The sequence below is a fragment of the Stegastes partitus genome, unplaced genomic scaffold (genome assembly GCF_000690725.1).
Source record: "Stegastes partitus isolate 25-593 unplaced genomic scaffold, Stegastes_partitus-1.0.2 Scaffold1286, whole genome shotgun sequence".
In the NCBI taxonomy this organism is placed as follows: domain Eukaryota; kingdom Metazoa; phylum Chordata; class Actinopteri; family Pomacentridae; genus Stegastes; species Stegastes partitus.
Genome location: NW_007579017.1, coordinates 126,175 through 144,284, shown reverse-complemented (window position 1 = coordinate 144,284; position 18,110 = coordinate 126,175). Strand labels below are relative to the sequence as shown.

The following is an 18,110-nucleotide window of genomic DNA, read 5'->3' as shown; positions in this document are numbered from 1 at the left end:
TCTGTGATCTCAATCTGCCACATCTGTAATTTGTCCAGCAAAGCTGTAAGTGCGAATAACCAATCAAAGTTCACCAAAAACAGATGTATCTCTGTTATTTTGAGCTTTTTTTTTTTTTTTTTTAAGGGTTTTTTGTTTTTTGCATGTTTCAGACTCAAGAATTAGCAACGCTGTGTTGGCAATTGTGATTGAAAGTTTGACGCATTTTTGGTGCGAATTCAGGAGGCTCAAGTCACAACACAGTACGGAGACCCACACAGAAAGAACAAGAGCGAAGTCGAAGGATGATTAATGTATAATTAACAGCAGAGCAGCATGCAGTAAGGAACACTTTGCAGGTGCAATGGAGCTGCTGTCAATATCATATCTGGTAATGAAGTCAGGAAATTCAAAAACAGACTTTGCTCATCTCATGTGAATCTTCAACAGAAGACACAGACCTGGGGGTGGGTCGTTTCTAAATCACATGGTTTTGGTATTTCAGGACATTATTTTTTATTCCAAATGGGAGCTGTTGGTAATCAGCATCTAGTGGCCATTGGTGGCATTACACTTTGTGGTCTCAGTCGGTGCTGCTTGTGTGAGACGCTGTTGGTGGTTTTTGGTGACAGAAGTCACACAGTGTCAGACGTTTACAGTCTGAGCAGTATTTCTGATAGTATGTAATCTTAAGGGGATCAACAGCAAACTTCAGGAACACACATTACGAGCTTGAATCCAGCCGCCTGCAGCGACAAGTCTGTTGTTTCTGTCTTCTACAGGAAGACAAAAAAAAGCTGATGGGCTTACTCTCTGTCCACTGAGCAAACTGAAGATTTGTATTAACCTTTTCTTTCCAGAGCACCCTTGTTTTTAGTTCCGTACATCTGTTTCACACACAGATGTCCTCACTTGAACTACTCAGACGGGTTAAATGAAACTCTGTTAGCAAGGTCCCGACGTAAACCTACTGGGTAGTCTGGATATGAGCGCCGTATTATTTTCTCATCACTGTCTGGTGGTACACGGTTGTGTCTCTGCCCTCCCATCTCATCTCCTTCATCGCTCTGAGGATTAAGTTATTAGCTGCCTTGAACTCCTCATGAAAGAGCAGCGTGGTCTGATTGGGAGGGGGGGTGTTGTTTAGGTATCTGTTCACTCCGGCTCTGCGCCCGAGGCAGATTCTAATACCTGAAGCTCTCCCTCAGCGTTGAGCAGTGAGCCGTAAAAATGGTATAATACTCAGCCCAACTCCTCCTCCTCCTCCTCCTCCTCCTCCTCCTCCTGAACGCTCCACGGCTTCACATTTATCTTGTTAAGCCGGAGCCGATTGGTAAAGCTGTGAATGGTCCAAACTGTCTGTCTGGTTGTAGACGCTTCATTTCTTGCCCTCAAGTTCGTTTAAGTCTTTATCTGTTGCCGAGTCATGCCCGCGTCCACCTGGTCTGAAGTTAATCCCCTCACAAAAGTCGTTGCTTGCGATTTTACCATTTCATTCTTGATCCTTTGATTATAGCCACTCAACCAAAGCAAAGTAAATAGTAAAGTATTAAAAAAAAAAACATGTTTGTTTATAACACCATTGTGATTCCAATTTATTTATTTATTTATTTATTTATTCAAGTACATCAGTTTTGAAGACGACTGAAAGCAAAGGAAACTTGTTAAGGGTCAGGCTGTGTCATATTAGATGCTTTATGGGCAAGAAGGAATTGTTTTTCCTCGCCTGAGTACACCTGATTTACTTATAACTGCTAATGAAATGCTTTGTGTGCTTTTTGAAAAAGTTAGTTGCACTCTAATGCCACAATGCGTCTTATTTATTCCGGCTTTAAATCCAAGCTGCATAGTTGTTTTTTCTTTGTGAAATAAGTTTGAAAGGTAGCATTGTGGTTAGTGTTTCTCTTTTTTTTCCTCACAGCTAGGCCTGACCCGAACTAACAAAAACACAAACAAACTAACTGATTGACGCAGTGGTGGATCAGCAACTCAAGGTTTTTCTGGAAGGTAAAATTACTGTTTTCGTCAATGCATTCCGGTGGCTTTGAGGAGAGGATGGATCAATATGTCTGTTTCAGCTCCCCGTCAGAAAGGGCTGTCTGACAGTCAGGTAAAGAGGTGAAAATGTAAAAACTTAGAAAAATATAACGTATACCTTTCTTCACCTTTCTTTTTTTTCCTTCTAGGTGGCTACAGAACTTTTTACTGCTGTCTCCATCCACAACAACTTCTGTAAAACTCTGGACATGTGCCGACCGTCTTCTCCTGCAGGTTTATACGCCGACTATGAATAACGACCTCGCACGACCTCGTTTCAAAGAAAAACTAACGAATGCGTTAACAGCTTAAGGTGTGAAATAAAGAACAAAAAACACTCATTGCTTTCCAAAAGATGCAAGTGCTAAAACCACAGAAGCCCAGGACCTGAAATAAACTGGTTCCTATGCAACCAAGTGTCATCCGACCGTGTCTAAAGATAAAAGTGTTTATAGGTGTTCCAAGTGGCCACACTCAAAGGTGAGATGAAGAGCCTGCTGCTCAGGAAAGAGGAGATGGGATGAATCATTGACATGAGGATGATCGTCAATAAGGATTCATGATGTTGTGCTAAAAAAGAGAGAGAGAAGTGAAAATGACATTTACTCTCTCACTTCCACACACCTGGACAAACACCGCAGCTTCAAGCTTTCAGAAGACTTTTAGCCACTATTTGACAATATGGTTTCCATTCAAATGTAGCACTAATTTCATTTTTTGACAACATTGGCAAAAAAAATTATTTAAAAAATGCCATTGACTGCCCATGTCCATCCACTAGCAATATGATGCTAATGCTATTTAACCATAGCAGAAGAAGAGGGCAAAAGATGAAGCTATTTATTTATTTATTTTTTTAATGGTAAACAAAGAATGTATAGAATATGTTAGAAGTATGACATGTATGTTTATTTCCTGTAATAATGTGGAAAGGGTTACAGTTTCCTCCCTTTCTCCAGTGGGACAAAAATCGTAATCATGTCATGAGGTGTCTGTTGTCTGCCATTACTGCACTTTGTTGTGCTTGTTGTGATATTTTAGATATTAACTAAAATTTAGAATTTGTGTCTGTTTGTCAAATGTGCTTCAATTTCATTCTTTGCAATACTCTCTGCACTGTGCAGCACATGTAGCAGAGTAAGAAGCTGAGCAGTCAGTGGTGTGGAGTCGAGTGGTGTCTTCACAGTAAGCTGTTAACTAGTTTGTGAAATACATTTCTCATAGTTAATAAACAACACTTCAACAATATGGTCAATGGTAAATGGTCTGCACTTACATAAAAGCGCTTTACAATGTGTTTCTGATTCACCTATTCACACACATTCATGCACCAATGGCGACAGAGCTGCCATTGGGAGAAACTTTGGGTTCAGTGTCTTGCCCAAGGACACTTCAACTGTGGAGGGGCCGGGGATCAAACCGCCAACCTTGCGACTAGAGAACAACCTGCTCTACCACCACAGCCACAGCCACCCAACAATATTTTCCATTCTCTGTATTACTTAAAGACATATACGTATATATAAAGAACACTGGCTGATATACCAGTATTGGAATATTTTCCTCTAAAAGTCAGTATCGGTCAGGCTCTAGCTTTCTCACTTAGGGTTTTCGCATGCAAATTGAAAATATGCAATAAAACACACTGAATTTATACTGACCTGAAAAGCTCCTGCCTTTCATTTCTCTGCCTGTAGGTGGCAGAGTAAGTTAGACTGAAACTGCTGCAGCCTGTTATTTACCAACAACTTTAAACACATTAACTACGAGGAGAGAATCCATAAGCACAAGGACGTGAGGTAAAGGACAAGTATGTTCTTGAGCAAAACCACACTCTGGAAAATGAAATTCATATAACGTCCTTTTCACACATACAGGCAGTGGAAACTGTGTGAACTTCAGCGCGCGTGTCGACTGTTTTCCTGCAGCAGGAGGAGAGCGCCATATGTGCTCCGACAAGCCAATTGTCACATTTAATTTAAATTAGGCCTCTCACAGTGTAGCATGTGGCGATATCAGCAAGCGGAGAGAATTTCAATGTGCTGCACAGCGCTGACGTTTTAAGAACTGGAAAATAGTGTAAATCCATGAATGTCTTCTATTTATCCGTTAACTGTTTACAAAGAGGAGAACCCTAAATTTATTCAATATTCGATTCCAGTTCTCCTCGGTACACTTGAACACAGTTTTTCCACGATGTTTGGCAGTTAAGATTGTTCAGCACCTTGGAGGACTTTGTGTAATCCCAGACCCAGTCAGTGGTGTTGAGATCACTGTTGTGTGGAGGACAAAACATCTATTGCAGCACCCCCAGTCGAAGATAATTCTCTCTAACTGGCAGTGAGTTTGGGGTTGTTGTTGTGCTACGGAATGAAGTTGGAACCATTTCGACACCTCCCTGACGGCACCGCGTGATGGATAAGAATATAAAGTCTAAAACTTTAGCACAGTGGACAAGCTGTGTATCCTAGTGACAGAGAAACAAGTTTGCATCCTTGTGCTAAACCTCTCCTGGTCAGCCGAAATGTCCAAACACCTTGCTTGTTTGAGCCTTAATGCCTCGAGCAAGGCGATGGATCTTCAACAGGAAGGAAGAACGGCATCAGTGACACATTGTGACACGAAAGGCAAACTCCTGAATATTCAGATAAATCACACATAAATACGTCTTCAACATAAATATCTTTATACAGTGCTTACATAAATGAAGCAAACAACAAAAGGTAAACTGAACATTGCCATGTTTATAGTCCTAAGCTTCCTCTTGCCTGACTAAAACTGTGCTTTTATTCTCCTTGCCTCTTTAAATAAGGGCCATTGATAATATTACAGGATGTTTTCTATCTGCATAATTGGTGATCCCTTTCAAGCTGCAGCAAACCATAAAGGTCACCCTCAGTAAAAGTGCTTTCAAACAGGAATCCCCTCGCTTTCAGAGGCACTGAGGCGGATAAAATAGAAAATGCGACACAAATATACAGAATGTCGATATTTCAAAGTGCTGGTGAAAAAAACAAAAAAGTGTTCTTTGTTTTATATGCTGCATCAGGGACTACTTGTGAAGTTTAGGTTGCAAGAATAAAGGAAGATGATGCAAAAAAAATAAAGAAATACTTTTTATTTTCCACTGAATTTCAGGTTTTTAATGTTTGGTCCCTAAATGTTTTGAATATATTCTGCTGCAAAACAAACTACTCACTTCAAAATAGTGATGAACTTTGTATTCAGAGTTCATTTTGGTGTTTCATCAGGAGTTTTTTCTTTTCTTTTTTTTTAACTCCCCAAGAGAAATTACCAAATGCAGACGATATGTAGTCCCTCGGGCTCAATAGCTTGGTTCAGGAGCTGCCACTTTAACTTAAAGCTCAAGGCCGAGGCTTTAACAGAACAAATAAATGTCTGTTACAGTGAAGTCCAACAAGCTCACACAGTTCTGATTCTGCCCATCAGCACCAGGTAAATCTCTCTGTACATTTAAATATGCTCCGTCACACATATCTACAGCTGCACATACTACTTACAAACTTGTTTACCTTTCTTTAACCTGCTGCTCTTGTTTAAATACATGTGTGTTTTTTATTTGTATTGGTACTTCGAGAGCAAGAAAAGTCAAATTCCTTGTATGTGAACACATAAATAACCAATACAGCCTCAGTTGATCACAGTGGAACTGAGTTTATCACTGATCTTCGGTTCACAGTCCACCTCTGATTATACAATCAACATTCACGCATCTTTAAATGAACACAACCTGAACACAACAAAGGTCTTGTGGTACATACATAGACTAAAGGATGTAGCCTCCAGGTTTGAAAAACGAAGCCAATGCCACAGTGCCTTAAACATCTAACAGCCAGCAGGGGGCGACTCTTCTGATCACAAAGAAAAGTAAGATTATATAGAAGTCTTTGAGGAAATGACCCAACTTCTCCCTTGATTTGTTACCTCATTAGTTCCCTTACAGTTTATGCTCTCAATCATTAGTCTCCTTCAAATCAACATGATGCTCTTTTTGTTAATAATATTCCTATTTTTACAAATACAGACGCTAAAGCGGGTTAAGATTTAGGGCGGGACTTGGTAGTGATTGACAAGTATGAGTGTCCTTGAGTTCTCAGCCTGATTCATCCCTTGTTTGTCACGTCTGATTTCAAAAAACCACAAAGGTCATGGCCACAATTCCAAACTCAAGACCTTGAAACAGCAGCTCAAAAACCAGTAGGTGAAGTCGCAGTGGCTACATCCGTCTTTTATACACACTCTGTGAGCAGAGGTGGATGAGGCAGGCTGAGAGAATGTGTGTCCACCACATGAGTTACAAAATGGGCACCAACCTGCCAGCAACATCCAGTCACCTCTGTAACCTTTTCAGATCAAACTCATTTCAGCATCCAGGGACTACGCAGAAAGTCCAGATGGCTCACCACTTTATTCATAATAAGTGTTGGCAAAAACATTCACATCTGATCCGTTGTTTATCTGCGACATTTCAGGACAATAAGACATTGAGGCGAGTCAGCCAGCTGTTTGAGCGCCGTCAAACGGATCCTAACCTGCTCTGCTGTCGCTCCTCTGAGCCTTGTTTCAGTTTACTGTATATTCTAATGTCAGCTGAAGTGAGTACGTGTTCGGCCGTCTCCCTGGACACTGATAACAAGACAAGCAATACATCAACCATCTGTTCCAAACACAGTGTGTGACTCAGCTTACTCATGCCTATATGCATCCCCGTGGATCAGACCTGCTAAGCTTTCAAGTGCTAATTAGTCATTGTGTTATGTGTTTGTGTGCACTTATATAGTGCAGTAGTTCCCAACCTGAGGGTTGTGACACCTTGAACAGGCCGCATTAGAGGTCTGAGTGGCCTCGAAATGTTTTGCAGGACAGTAAAAAGCAGAACCAAAGTTGTGCCACACACAATTCTGTTTGATTTTGAACTTCTCAACTTTAAGGTGCTGAATAGTTTTAGCTGACAGTCTTATTACAAGGTCCACTTAGCAGCTGTTCTGAAGCTTCCAATCGTATCACACAATCTTCCTCAGCACGTTTGTTATGGAATCATACATCTTCAAACTCCCATTTTTCCGCATGCATAGTTAATATCTTTATAATAACATATCAAACAGTAATAATAATGTTTCAACGGAAAATGTGAAAACAATGTGACAGAATTATCAGCTGAATCTGCAGCTCGTCTCGGCTTTATAGAGTCGCACAGTGAGTTTTAGCTCATTGTTTAGCTGTCCTGCAAGGAAATGTGCTGTTCTGGTTCACTGTCATTGTAGTAGAAAGCTGTAAAAGCTCACAGCAGCTCAGCAGCAAACAGCAGAAAGACACAGAGAGCAGCTGGTGAATACAACTGTTCATGTAGCAGCTAAAGAGCCACAGATCGGTGGAGCCAGTTGGTGGAGACCAAAACTAGAGTTAAAAGAGAATCAATAGTGGCCTTCATGCGGTGGACACAAACACAACTCCAAATGAACGCTCAACAATTGTGAAAACGTCAATTGTCAAAACGACTCACTTCTGCTGCCCCCAAGTGGCCAAAAAGATTTGCTATTGCGCCATGAAAATGAAAGTTTGATAGTTTTGCCTTGTAATTATTCAAATTAAATAATCTAGGAAAGTTATCAAGGGAAACTGGTGCTTGGTGAAACTATTCACAGCTCGAGGACAGGATGTAGCCTGTTACGAAAGCACACAAGGAGATATCACTGTACTTTAAGTGTTCAGCAAATCCGTGAGACAGAATGATCAGAATGTAAGGGCTGATCCGAATTTCAATTTCTGGGCTCCGAAAATTCGGGCCCATTTAATGAGGAATATCTGAATATTTGGTCCAACCGTTGGGGTTGCGGGCGAATATTCGGATATCAAAAGTGCAATCCGGATACCACTACGACCGAATACTCGGATATTCTGGTCCAGCCCTACAGAATATACTTTTCTAACTGTATGAATTTTAATTTGTCTCTCACTACCTGCATTTGGGTGTTACATTGCAACCACAAACTCCTCTCCCACTTCCTCCCGTTGTTCATTAATGAAGCCAAAATGTGGTTTAAAAAATGACGCTTATTTTATGGGACCACAACTGTTGTTTGACCAACTAACTGACATTTGATTAATTGTTAATAAACATTACAGAGCTGGAGTGTGAGTTGTCATGTTTTAAGCTTAATTGCGTGGCCATTATTAGAGAGAGGACACTGAATCAAACACTTCTACAAAGATAAAAGTCTGAGGCTTGTTTCCCTTGAAGCAGCGCTGCAGGTGAAATCACACTATCTACAAACTAAATCTTTTACCTTCATCATCAACTAACTCACTCACATAGTCCTACAGAGCCACCTTCTTTCTAAAGACAGGGTAGTTCATTTTTATGCAGCTTAATTTAATTTCAGACTCGACAGAACCTAAAGACCATGTTGATATGAAGTCTGCATTCTGCGTGTTGCTCAGTGTTTGTGTTTTAACACCAATGTGGAGACACACAACCACACCGTGTACATTCTGCTTCCTGTTGTCCACATACCTTAATCATGACATCGGCTTAAGGTTGGGTTTGTGTAGTCGTGATGGTTTATGTCAAATCTCAAGGAAATGAATGTAAGTAAACGTAATGTCCTCTAAAGCGACAGAAACGCGACTGTGTGTGAGTTTGTGACAGAAGGCAGGTCTCTTACTTGATGACCGTTCCTTTGGCGCCCCCTGCTGTTGTGAGCATGACCCTGGTGGTGAGGCTGACTCTCAGGTCCTCCTGATCCAGGCCCAGCAGCTCGGCACAGTGCTCCAGCGTCTGACTCGACTGGTTCTTGATGGCGCAGCCACCTGCAAGACGAGGAAGAGGGCAAACATCGGCACGGTGAGGCCTCTGGGGCAGTCGTAATCAAGCAAGCAAAACAGGCGATATGCTCAGCAGCTGCTGCTTTAACAGGCTGGCTACCTTCTACCTGCAGGAGAAACCGGATGATAACTCAAACCTCTACATATTTTTGATTAAATTGCTTCAATAAAAACAGCTAAAGGTTCATTTTGTTCTCCAAAAACACTTTAACAAGCACAGTAAACAAATCACATTGCAAGTGTCTTCACAGTACATCACCAATGCTACCAACTACTGACACTGAATGGACTGACAGAACGTTGGGCTGTTACTGTAAATATAACCTAATTTACAATGACAGCTATAACTGGGAATAAGAAACTAATTTCAATAGCACAAAACCAGTAACATGACAATAACAAATTGGTTGAAATAGTCGTGTCAAGCTTGCTGAAAGAAATCTTGGCATTTTGTTTGATAGTAGTTTAAGTCTTGAGCAGTGGAGCATCCAACTCAAGTTCTTGAAATGATGAAAGACTAAAGACAGGAATATATGCACATCTCCAAGCTAAAATAGGAGACAGTTAGTTGTAGTTAGGGCTGAATTGATTTGTGTATGTTCTGTGCAAGTCTTTCTATGATGTTTGCATAGAGCAGAAAGGTTGTGTAAGTCAGAGAAAGCACAGCAGGTGTGTGTTCATTTTCATCCCAGTCAATGTGCAAGGTTGTCAAGGCCCCATGCAGATTTCTTGACTGATTTTTTTTTTTTTTAGTTTTAGGTGTTGCTGAATCTGAGAAATCATCCTTCTGTAAATATTCAAGATTTGCCCCAGACGGGGAATGGTTGATTCTATGGGGGATGTTGTGGACCTGAGTCGGGCCGAAGCCTCACACAAACCCTGACAACCTAAGTGGCATTTTAAAAATGAACAAGGAGGAAAAATCTCTAGTGCAAGCAGCACACTGCCAAGATGGTCCAATCATGTTTTCATCGGCTTATAAATATTTCAGAAATGCAATCTGTCCTATCGCTTTCAGACAGAAACCATTTTACATGCTTTTACTTGGACACAATTGATCAGTGCAGAGGTACTGGCCTTAACCATAAACCCATTCACTCTTTACTGTGTCTCTCTAGTTGCCTCTCGTTTCTTTTTTGTTTGACTCCTTTGAACTTTTATGGTCAGTTCTTTTTTTTTTCCATTCTTTTTTTCTGTTTTTATTGATTCAATGTTGCGGCCCTGTTTTAAGAAGTGCTCTACAAATTAAATTATTATCCTCACCAGCATGATTGCTGCACATTCAGAGTCTGGCATCACAGGACTAACGCGCAAACATGAGTTAGTCTAAACCTCTCAGTTCATTTTTAATTTGCTAGTGGCTTTATCAGCAAGTGCACATCAAAATGCATGTAACTTTATATACCTACAACCAGTTAGAGCCACAAAGCATGTCAGCAACTGCAGATTGTAAACATCCACCCAGTTCTGTCTATGATGCTGACACGCTTCAAAAGATTGTTACACATCAGCAGCAGCCATCTTGGTTGTTTTTGAAAGTGGCTGAACGGCGCTCCGCTGTACAGCCACCGTATCAAACGCCCCACTGTAAAAAGGTTATAATCGACCTGGTGAAGTAAAGGGCGGGTGGAAGTGTGTTTGAAGGCCAGACGTATTCTGCCCAAGCAAATGAAACCTGAGCTGTAGGATTCATCGGGTTCCCCGGCTGGTACATGTTTTGTTTATTTTGTAATTTTGGCTTGGATTATTTTTACTTCTCTTTCTGATAAACAGACTTATTTATGTGTTCTTATTTCTTGCTGCTGCCACACATGAATTTCCCCTCAGTGGATCAATAAAGACTTATCTTAATTCACAGTGAGCTGCGCTGGTTTTAGTTTTTTAATTTTTTTAAAATTATGTTTCAGGAGTTAAATGGCCTAAATGTTAAATTGTCTGCACTTATATGGCGCTTTTCTATCTTAGCAGCACTCAAAGCGCTTTACAATGTTTGTCTCATTCACCCATTCACACTCACATTCATACACCAATGACAACAGAGTTGCCATGCAAGGTGCTGCCTGCCATTGGGAGCAACTTCGGGTTCAGTGTCTTACCCAAGGACACTTTGACTGTTGAGGGGCCGGGGATCAAACTGCCAACCTTACAATCAGAGGACAACCCGCTCTACCACCTGAGCCACAGTCGAACTGCAGCGTGGTGTTGAGCTTCACTCCTGACGTCTTCGGATGGAAGCTACATTCACCATTCAGCTTATTTCCACTGTTCATAAACATACAAACTCAGTTGCTACCTGGTATGACATGTCTGATGGAGTTGTGACCCGACCACGTTGTCTTTCTGAAATCTAACCTCTTATAACGTAAAAAGATTTAAGGGGGCGCAAAATCGGAATGAAGTAATCCACTGAATCCTCCACATTTCTGCAACGACAAGCAAGTCCATTACGACAAGGAGGCCCACGACTTTAAGTAGCATTCAAAGCGAGCATTCAAGGTAAGGTAGTCCAGGGAGACATGAACAAAGCCCAGGACGACCTCGGTGGGCTGCAGTCGAGCACCTGTTGTCGCTCCACTCATGCATGCTGTTTTTTTTTTTTTTTTATATGGAACTCGGTTACACTGAGAGCTGCAGCAGCTAATAAAGGCAATTAAATGTGATAAAAGTTGACATCAAACACCTTATCAGCATTTAAAAGTGCCCATAAACCCACATGTTGATCGGTGACAACGCGTCACTTCATTAGCGGGTACCTCTCCGATCAATGCCAGGAATCAATGGGCCCTGAATACTAAGCTACGCTAATATTAAATCAATATCTGGACCCTGTGAAGGGAAAAGCTCCAAGCATCTATGAGAATCAGAGCCAAGGATTCAGACATAATTCTTTGTTCATTAAACTTCATTATTTCTTGATAGATTTATCAGCTTACTTGGAAAGAAATCCTGAGAATCCTAAAAGAACTCGGTGTTGATTGTCAGCCACAACAGAAGCGATTCACAGGAAGATCATTTTGACAGTGAATTTAGATGAGAACACTGAGAGCAGGTTGACCTCTGAGTCTTCAACCTGCAGTTCAGAATACTGTGTGGATAATAGGAGAGAGAGTTTTATAAAATCCAAAGTGCTGCAAAGTGAAGAACAGAAACTAATCCGGTCATACTCTGCTGGCTGAAGGTGGGACATCGACAGCACGTCTCCACCCCTCGATCCCTACTGACCTCTCCAGCACAAGATGGCGGCGCTCATTTCCACCACATGTTGGCTTCACTTTGATCAGCGGGAAGAAGTGGTGACAGTCTGTGTTTTCAACCAAGCGGCAACAAGCGCGGCTTGAAATTGAAGCCAAGACAGAAATACCTTAAAGTGTATAATCACTGATGATCTCCTGGTGTGGCCTCCAGAACCCTCCAGTAGTTCCCCATTAGCAGAGTGTCAGCTTCTCGCATGAAACACTGAGTCAGCACATTTTCTCCAGCAGTCATGATGATGTCATTAACTGCATTTATTCCTTTTGATCAGTGTGCTGGCAGAGATTTTAAAAAGAATTCCATCATTTGGTGGATATTAAATCTCAAAGAGTTGGAGTTTTTTGGGGGGGCGTGGCCTCCTTGATTGACGAGTCTGGTCTGGAGTGATTGACAGGCCACTGAGGCAACCAGGAAGCTCATTCAATTCAAGGCACATGCATGTTGATTTGCAGCTCGTAGTAATTATGGACTGTTCCTCAGTTAATTAAACAAACCCTCAGGGGATTCAAATATCCAGTTTCTTCGTTAAGTAAATATTCATTCATTTCCTCAACAGTTTCCAGTTTTATGCAGTAAGTGGAATGTCTCCCTCGTCTGCTCCAATCAGGTTTTAACATGAAAGGCCCCGGGCTCCAACCAGAAAAGATGGAGTCTACCGCAACAGCACTGTCTAGGCTCCAATTTGCAAACCAAGAGGTGACGTCGTGGACTGCTATACCCATCTATATATACGATTTATGGATTCAGCTAGTCCTCAGGTGTGGCTCAAGCTTAGCTCAGGCTCAGAGGCCCAACTCGATCAACCAAAGACCCCTCACGAACACGGTCCAGCTACGTCTTCTCCAGCTTCTCACTTCTCCCTCTGTGGGCTCCACATCCAGGGCTGTTCGGATATTCTCTTTCTGATCACATCTACTTTCGTGCAACGACTGATTCTCTGCAACAGGTCACCGATGCGCTGGTATCTCTGATGAGTTCAACCGTAAGATGTGCAATATTCTTCAAAGGCGGCCATAGGTCTGTACTTTCTGGATGGTTGCCTTTGTCGTTCACAGTCTGAGCTGTGTATAATTGGACTTCTACGTGTTATCTCAAACTTAAAAAAAAAAAAAAAACCTCTACAGCCTTGAAAAAAACACAAATAAATACGCTTTAAAAGCTCCCTAAACCCTCCCCCGAAGGGACCCCCATCCGAACTGTAAGCCAAGCCCGGCTCAAAAACCTGGATGATTGCCTCCTCTGACTGAACACACTCTATTCGCTCGCTGTAAAACATGCGCCATGATAGCCACCTGCTGCGAGAACCAGTCAATTTAATAGGCGACCCGCTGCGTTTCCTCTTCTTCCCCGCGGAGGGAAAATGATGGGGAGGAACAGAGAGCTGAGGAACTTCACTGGTGAAGTTCAAAGGATCCGCTGACTTTCATGGAAACTGAGCTTCCCTGGAGGGTTTAGTCTGAGCCGCTGTGAAAAATGAGGCGTGAGATGGGGTGGAGCATCTGCAACAACCATGCCGCAATGTGCCTCTTGAAAAGCGGGGAATATAATACTCGAAATATTAGCTTGAGTAATTACGGCACGACTTGTTTCACTATGTAATTAATTAATTTCCATAAGATCCCGATTCGTCTGTCGTGATTTCTCTGGGTTTTAATTACACACGGAGCACAACAGGTAACAAGGGACGGCCTTTCATGACGCCGGTGTCAGATTTTCAAGACATCACTAACCCATTTATCATTGATTTATCATTGAGAACTGAACTGAGCGGGAGGGAGACGGAGGCTGAATATTACAGCGATCAATCATGGTGCAGAGTGTTGAGGGATGAGATCAAAAAGGCATCTGCCTCTCAGGAACCAAACCGATGCCGTTTAGGAGTCGAGCAGCCCGTCAGATGGATGGTTTCTGACACGGAGCAAATGCAATCACAGAGCGCCGCGAAGCCGAAAACTCGTCTGTGTCACGAGTTAGAGCTGATGAAAAATTATCAAGAGTCACCGAAAAGAAACAACCGACGCTAACTCTGATCTGGTCGAATCAGTCTCTTTAGTAGATTTTTACGACTTACCCATTTAACAGAAACACTGCACATTAATAAACAGGATTCTAAAAGTCTCTGATGGGTTTTCCCATCGAGAGAGATTTCAATAATATTATTAAACTCCTTTAAAATAGCTGAAGATTAAAATACAATAAGAGTACATTTCTACTGTGACTCCCTTTAGAGAGCTGCAAAAGTAATATTTAGAACTTCGTGTCAGTGAAGATGAACTAAGAAGTACAACGAGAAATCAAACAAAACCGAATTATGATTATTTACCCACCAGCCCACATGTCTGCTGCTGCTGCTGCTGCTGCTTTAGATAAATTTAATGAATTTATCTTTTCTAATGTGTGCCGTGTGGGTTTCAGCATTTTTTTAACTTAGTTTCTACGTTCGCTTTGTGTATTTTAATCCTCAACTCCGAGCAGTGTCGGGCTTTCTTTGCTCCTGTCATATTTTTAACCCTGGCTAAAAGTAGAGAAAAATGCAAACTGTGCAGCATTAAGAAGTTGTAGTGTCATACAGTCGTCCTCAAATGTAATCATAACCTTCTATTAAAGAAAAGGAAAAATTCACAATAGTCACTCAAATAACTTGAAACTGAAAAAAGTAATAATAAATAAAAATTTTGCTAAATTGTAATTTAGTGAAATAAGACACTGCTTTTGAATTGTGGTTGAAAAGAATAATTTAAAAAAAAATTGAATATGTCCTGGACAAATGAGAGCACTTTGCTGATGAGCAGTGGGCCAAAATCAAAACACCTGTCAACAGGTGCAGAAGTCTGATGGAGAGTTACAGAAAACACTTGATTGGCTCAAAGAGTTGTTCAAATAAATAGTAGTTTATGAGTCCCATCATGCTTGTTTCCATGTTAATTTAATGTTTCTGTTGAACCACAATTCAAAAGCAATGTCATGATTTTCATTACATTTTCATTAATTATTACTTTTGTCAATTTCAAATTATTTCAGTGACAGCTGTTTTTTTTTTTTTTTATCCTTCTTTAATGGGAGGATATGAATAAATTTGAGGATAACTGAATGTCACAAAAATCAAAAAAAAATTATTACTTAGATTTTTTTTTCTTTTATAAAAACTTTAAAAATCTGAAATAAAAATTGTGAAACAGTTTTCCAAGTGGCCACAGGTGTAACCAATACTGGAAAAAAAAGTTGATTCTACAAACTTTATATTTTACTGCCCACATTTCAATTTTATTTTTTTATTCTGGCTGCCTGCAGTTCAGCCCAGTTTAGCAGAAAAACACCGCAATTTATGTCACATGAGGGTTAATATGTTCACGTCTCCATTTCAGTTTTTTTTTAGAATATTAAAGCCAACTGTTAATTTTTTTTTAGACTGATTCTTTGTGGTGACGGCGCTGTCTACCACATCACACAGACATCCACAGGCATCAATCTCACCGCTGTTTGTGAATTAAAACCAAACGTGTGAGTAAAGCTACTAAATAACCATGAAAACATGTTAGTGAAAACGTCACCCTGAGGAGCCTTCTGAAGCCTTTATTGTGACATCGTGTGTGTGGCACCCTTTAATTTGCACTGGCTGGCTGCAGAAAAAGCCAAATTCACAGAAGGACTCAGAATTAGCTCGTAGCTGAGCGTCAGTAAACCGTCACCGCACATTAGCCTAAATGTGACGCTCTTAACTTTGCAGATGCGAAAGCAGCAAATGAACAAATAGTTCATTGAGTGCAGCCTTGAAGCCCTGAAAATCCCATCTTCTGGGCAAATTCCCTGTTACTGGTTTACATGATTCAACAGGCTGGATGTCCTTCTGTGGAGTCATTAAAACAGCCGGATGGATGTGATGATGAACACGTCACAGCGCGTTAGTCGGAAACATCCTCACCTCTGAACTCTTTAACATTCTCTTAACGAAGCCTCTAACGACGCCTCGGAGGTTCTGTGTCCTTGTCAGAATGTTCAGCTATCAGGTTCAACATCTAACACCAAAGCTTTTTTTTAAATGTCCCCCTGGAATAGAGATTTCATCGCATATGAACCGAAGCCTCTAACATCTCAGGTTCATTCGAGGTCTTCGTCAGTTCATTGCAATGCAAATCACCAAGGCCATCCTCCTGCACACAACTGTGCTTCAGTGAATCAGAAGTGGAATTTCTGCAGCTGAAGGAACAAGGTTTTGGCTTTTTTTTTTTTTTTTTTTTGGAGATTGGAATCAGATTCAGAGTCTGTTCACTGATTGCAGTTTAACACTCTGAACCCCAAAACCCACCAACAGGTTTCAAAGGCGTATTACCGTTGGGACAAAATAATCTGAAACGTTTTGGCTAAATTGCTGGCTGTGCTCACACGAAGCCAACAGGACAAAAATATATCTAATAGTCAAATATCTATAGTATGTAGAGTCACCAGTTAATCTCCAGGATTCAGCTGTGGGCACTTCGTACACGCTGATTCCATTCAACTTTCATCTGTTCGGTGTTTTTTTTAGATTTATGGCATTATACCTGAGTCATACTGCCCTAATACATGTCTGAGTTCTCTCTACTTGTAGCGATGGTTGTAGTGAATCCATAGAGGAGCACGACTTTATGTTGCCGTGAATAACGAGCCCACAGTGAGGTACAAATGCAACAACAGCATGAAAGGTCCACAAACTGCTTGAGGTTTATAGAATTAATTTCAAACATCACTGGGCTACAAAAGAATTTTTTTTTTGAAGGTGTCTAGGATTTTTTTAACTGATTTAGAACATTTTTGCAACGCTGAATCCAAAAATGACATCTGCTTTTCTGTATCAGGTCAGGTTTTTATGACAACTCGATTAAAAAAAAATAAATTGCCATTAAATCTATTAAATTTTTTGACATTAGCGATTGATTTATTTTAGTATTTATCATATGAAATCGGATTTTAGAGGAAAACATTCATTTTCTAATCCTTTTCATCAGCTAAATGATCCAAAAGTTGATGAGCGTAAACATTTATAAAGATAAATACAAGTAAATTGCTTGTTTCATCAGCATTGCTCAGAATTCAGGGCTTGAACTTCTTGGAACTCCTGAAATGATCAGCAGCAGGTTTATCTCTCTTCAGAGTCCAGCAGTAATCAGCCATCATGACTGCATCCCAGCGTCCCTGATACCTGGTCTCCATCTCTGTCTGATAAAATCAGGTGACTCTAATGTGTTGTTCATAAACCAGGGGGTCAACTTTCTGTCTACATTTAATTCACCTGCAAACATCAACTTGTAAAGGTTTCAGAATTTGTTCATTTCAGGAAATAGAAAAAGAATTTTGTCCACAAAAATTTTAAAAAGTTCATGTGGCGACAAATCACAATTTTGACCTCACTGAGCAAAACCAATGTAATGTTTGGATTCAGCACATTGCAACTGTCCAAAATCAGCTCAAAACACTTTGACACCAAAATGTGTGTAGACCAGTGTTATTACTGCATTTACCATCCAGAGTGATGTCCGTGTATATTCAAAGTGGATCTCAGATTAGTTTTCCACAGAAACAACTGCTTCCCTTCTACTGTTCTTTAAGATTCAGCTCAGCATAAAAGTTGATATTTGGATGACAAATAGAGGAAATCCAAAACAGCAGAAACATAGCGGCCTATTTAGAAACAGGCAGCGCTGGAATAATATCAACTGTCTGCGTGGAACATTATAAAGCGGATATATTCCTCCACCGTGCTGCATACTGTCACTGCCTGTTATTGTCTCAGCATATAATCATTTTTCTATCAGGGTGTTGCTCTTCACAGTTCCTATGTCTCAATGAATTTACATTCGACTACAACTGAAATGAATAAAAACACTTTTTTGGGACAAAACTGATTTGTTTTGGTGAAACAGAAAAGCAAAGTTTGATTCAGTCGGATGAGTTCAGCTTTAAGAGATTATGTGGAGCTTTAACACATCGATTACTGACGCAGTGTTTATTCTGTTCCA

The 18,110-nt window shown here is 40.7% G+C and overlaps 1 protein-coding gene across 1 annotated transcript in view; it reads right to left on the bottom strand.

The window, feature by feature from the left end:
• Window positions 1–18,110, bottom strand: part of LOC103369425 (unconventional myosin-VI-like) — a gene marked incomplete at its 3' end in the record, with an annotated part of 141,202 nt that overhangs the window by 57,444 nt on the left and 65,648 nt on the right. Inside the window, exons 11-12 of the mRNA XM_008298140.1 lie at window positions 8,963–8,969; window positions 8,703–8,847 (exon numbers count right to left, since the gene is read on the bottom strand). Of these exons, the coding sequence (XP_008296362.1) occupies window positions 8,703–8,847; window positions 8,963–8,969 (152 nt within the window). The remainder of the gene's footprint in view (window positions 1–8,702; window positions 8,848–8,962; window positions 8,970–18,110) is intronic.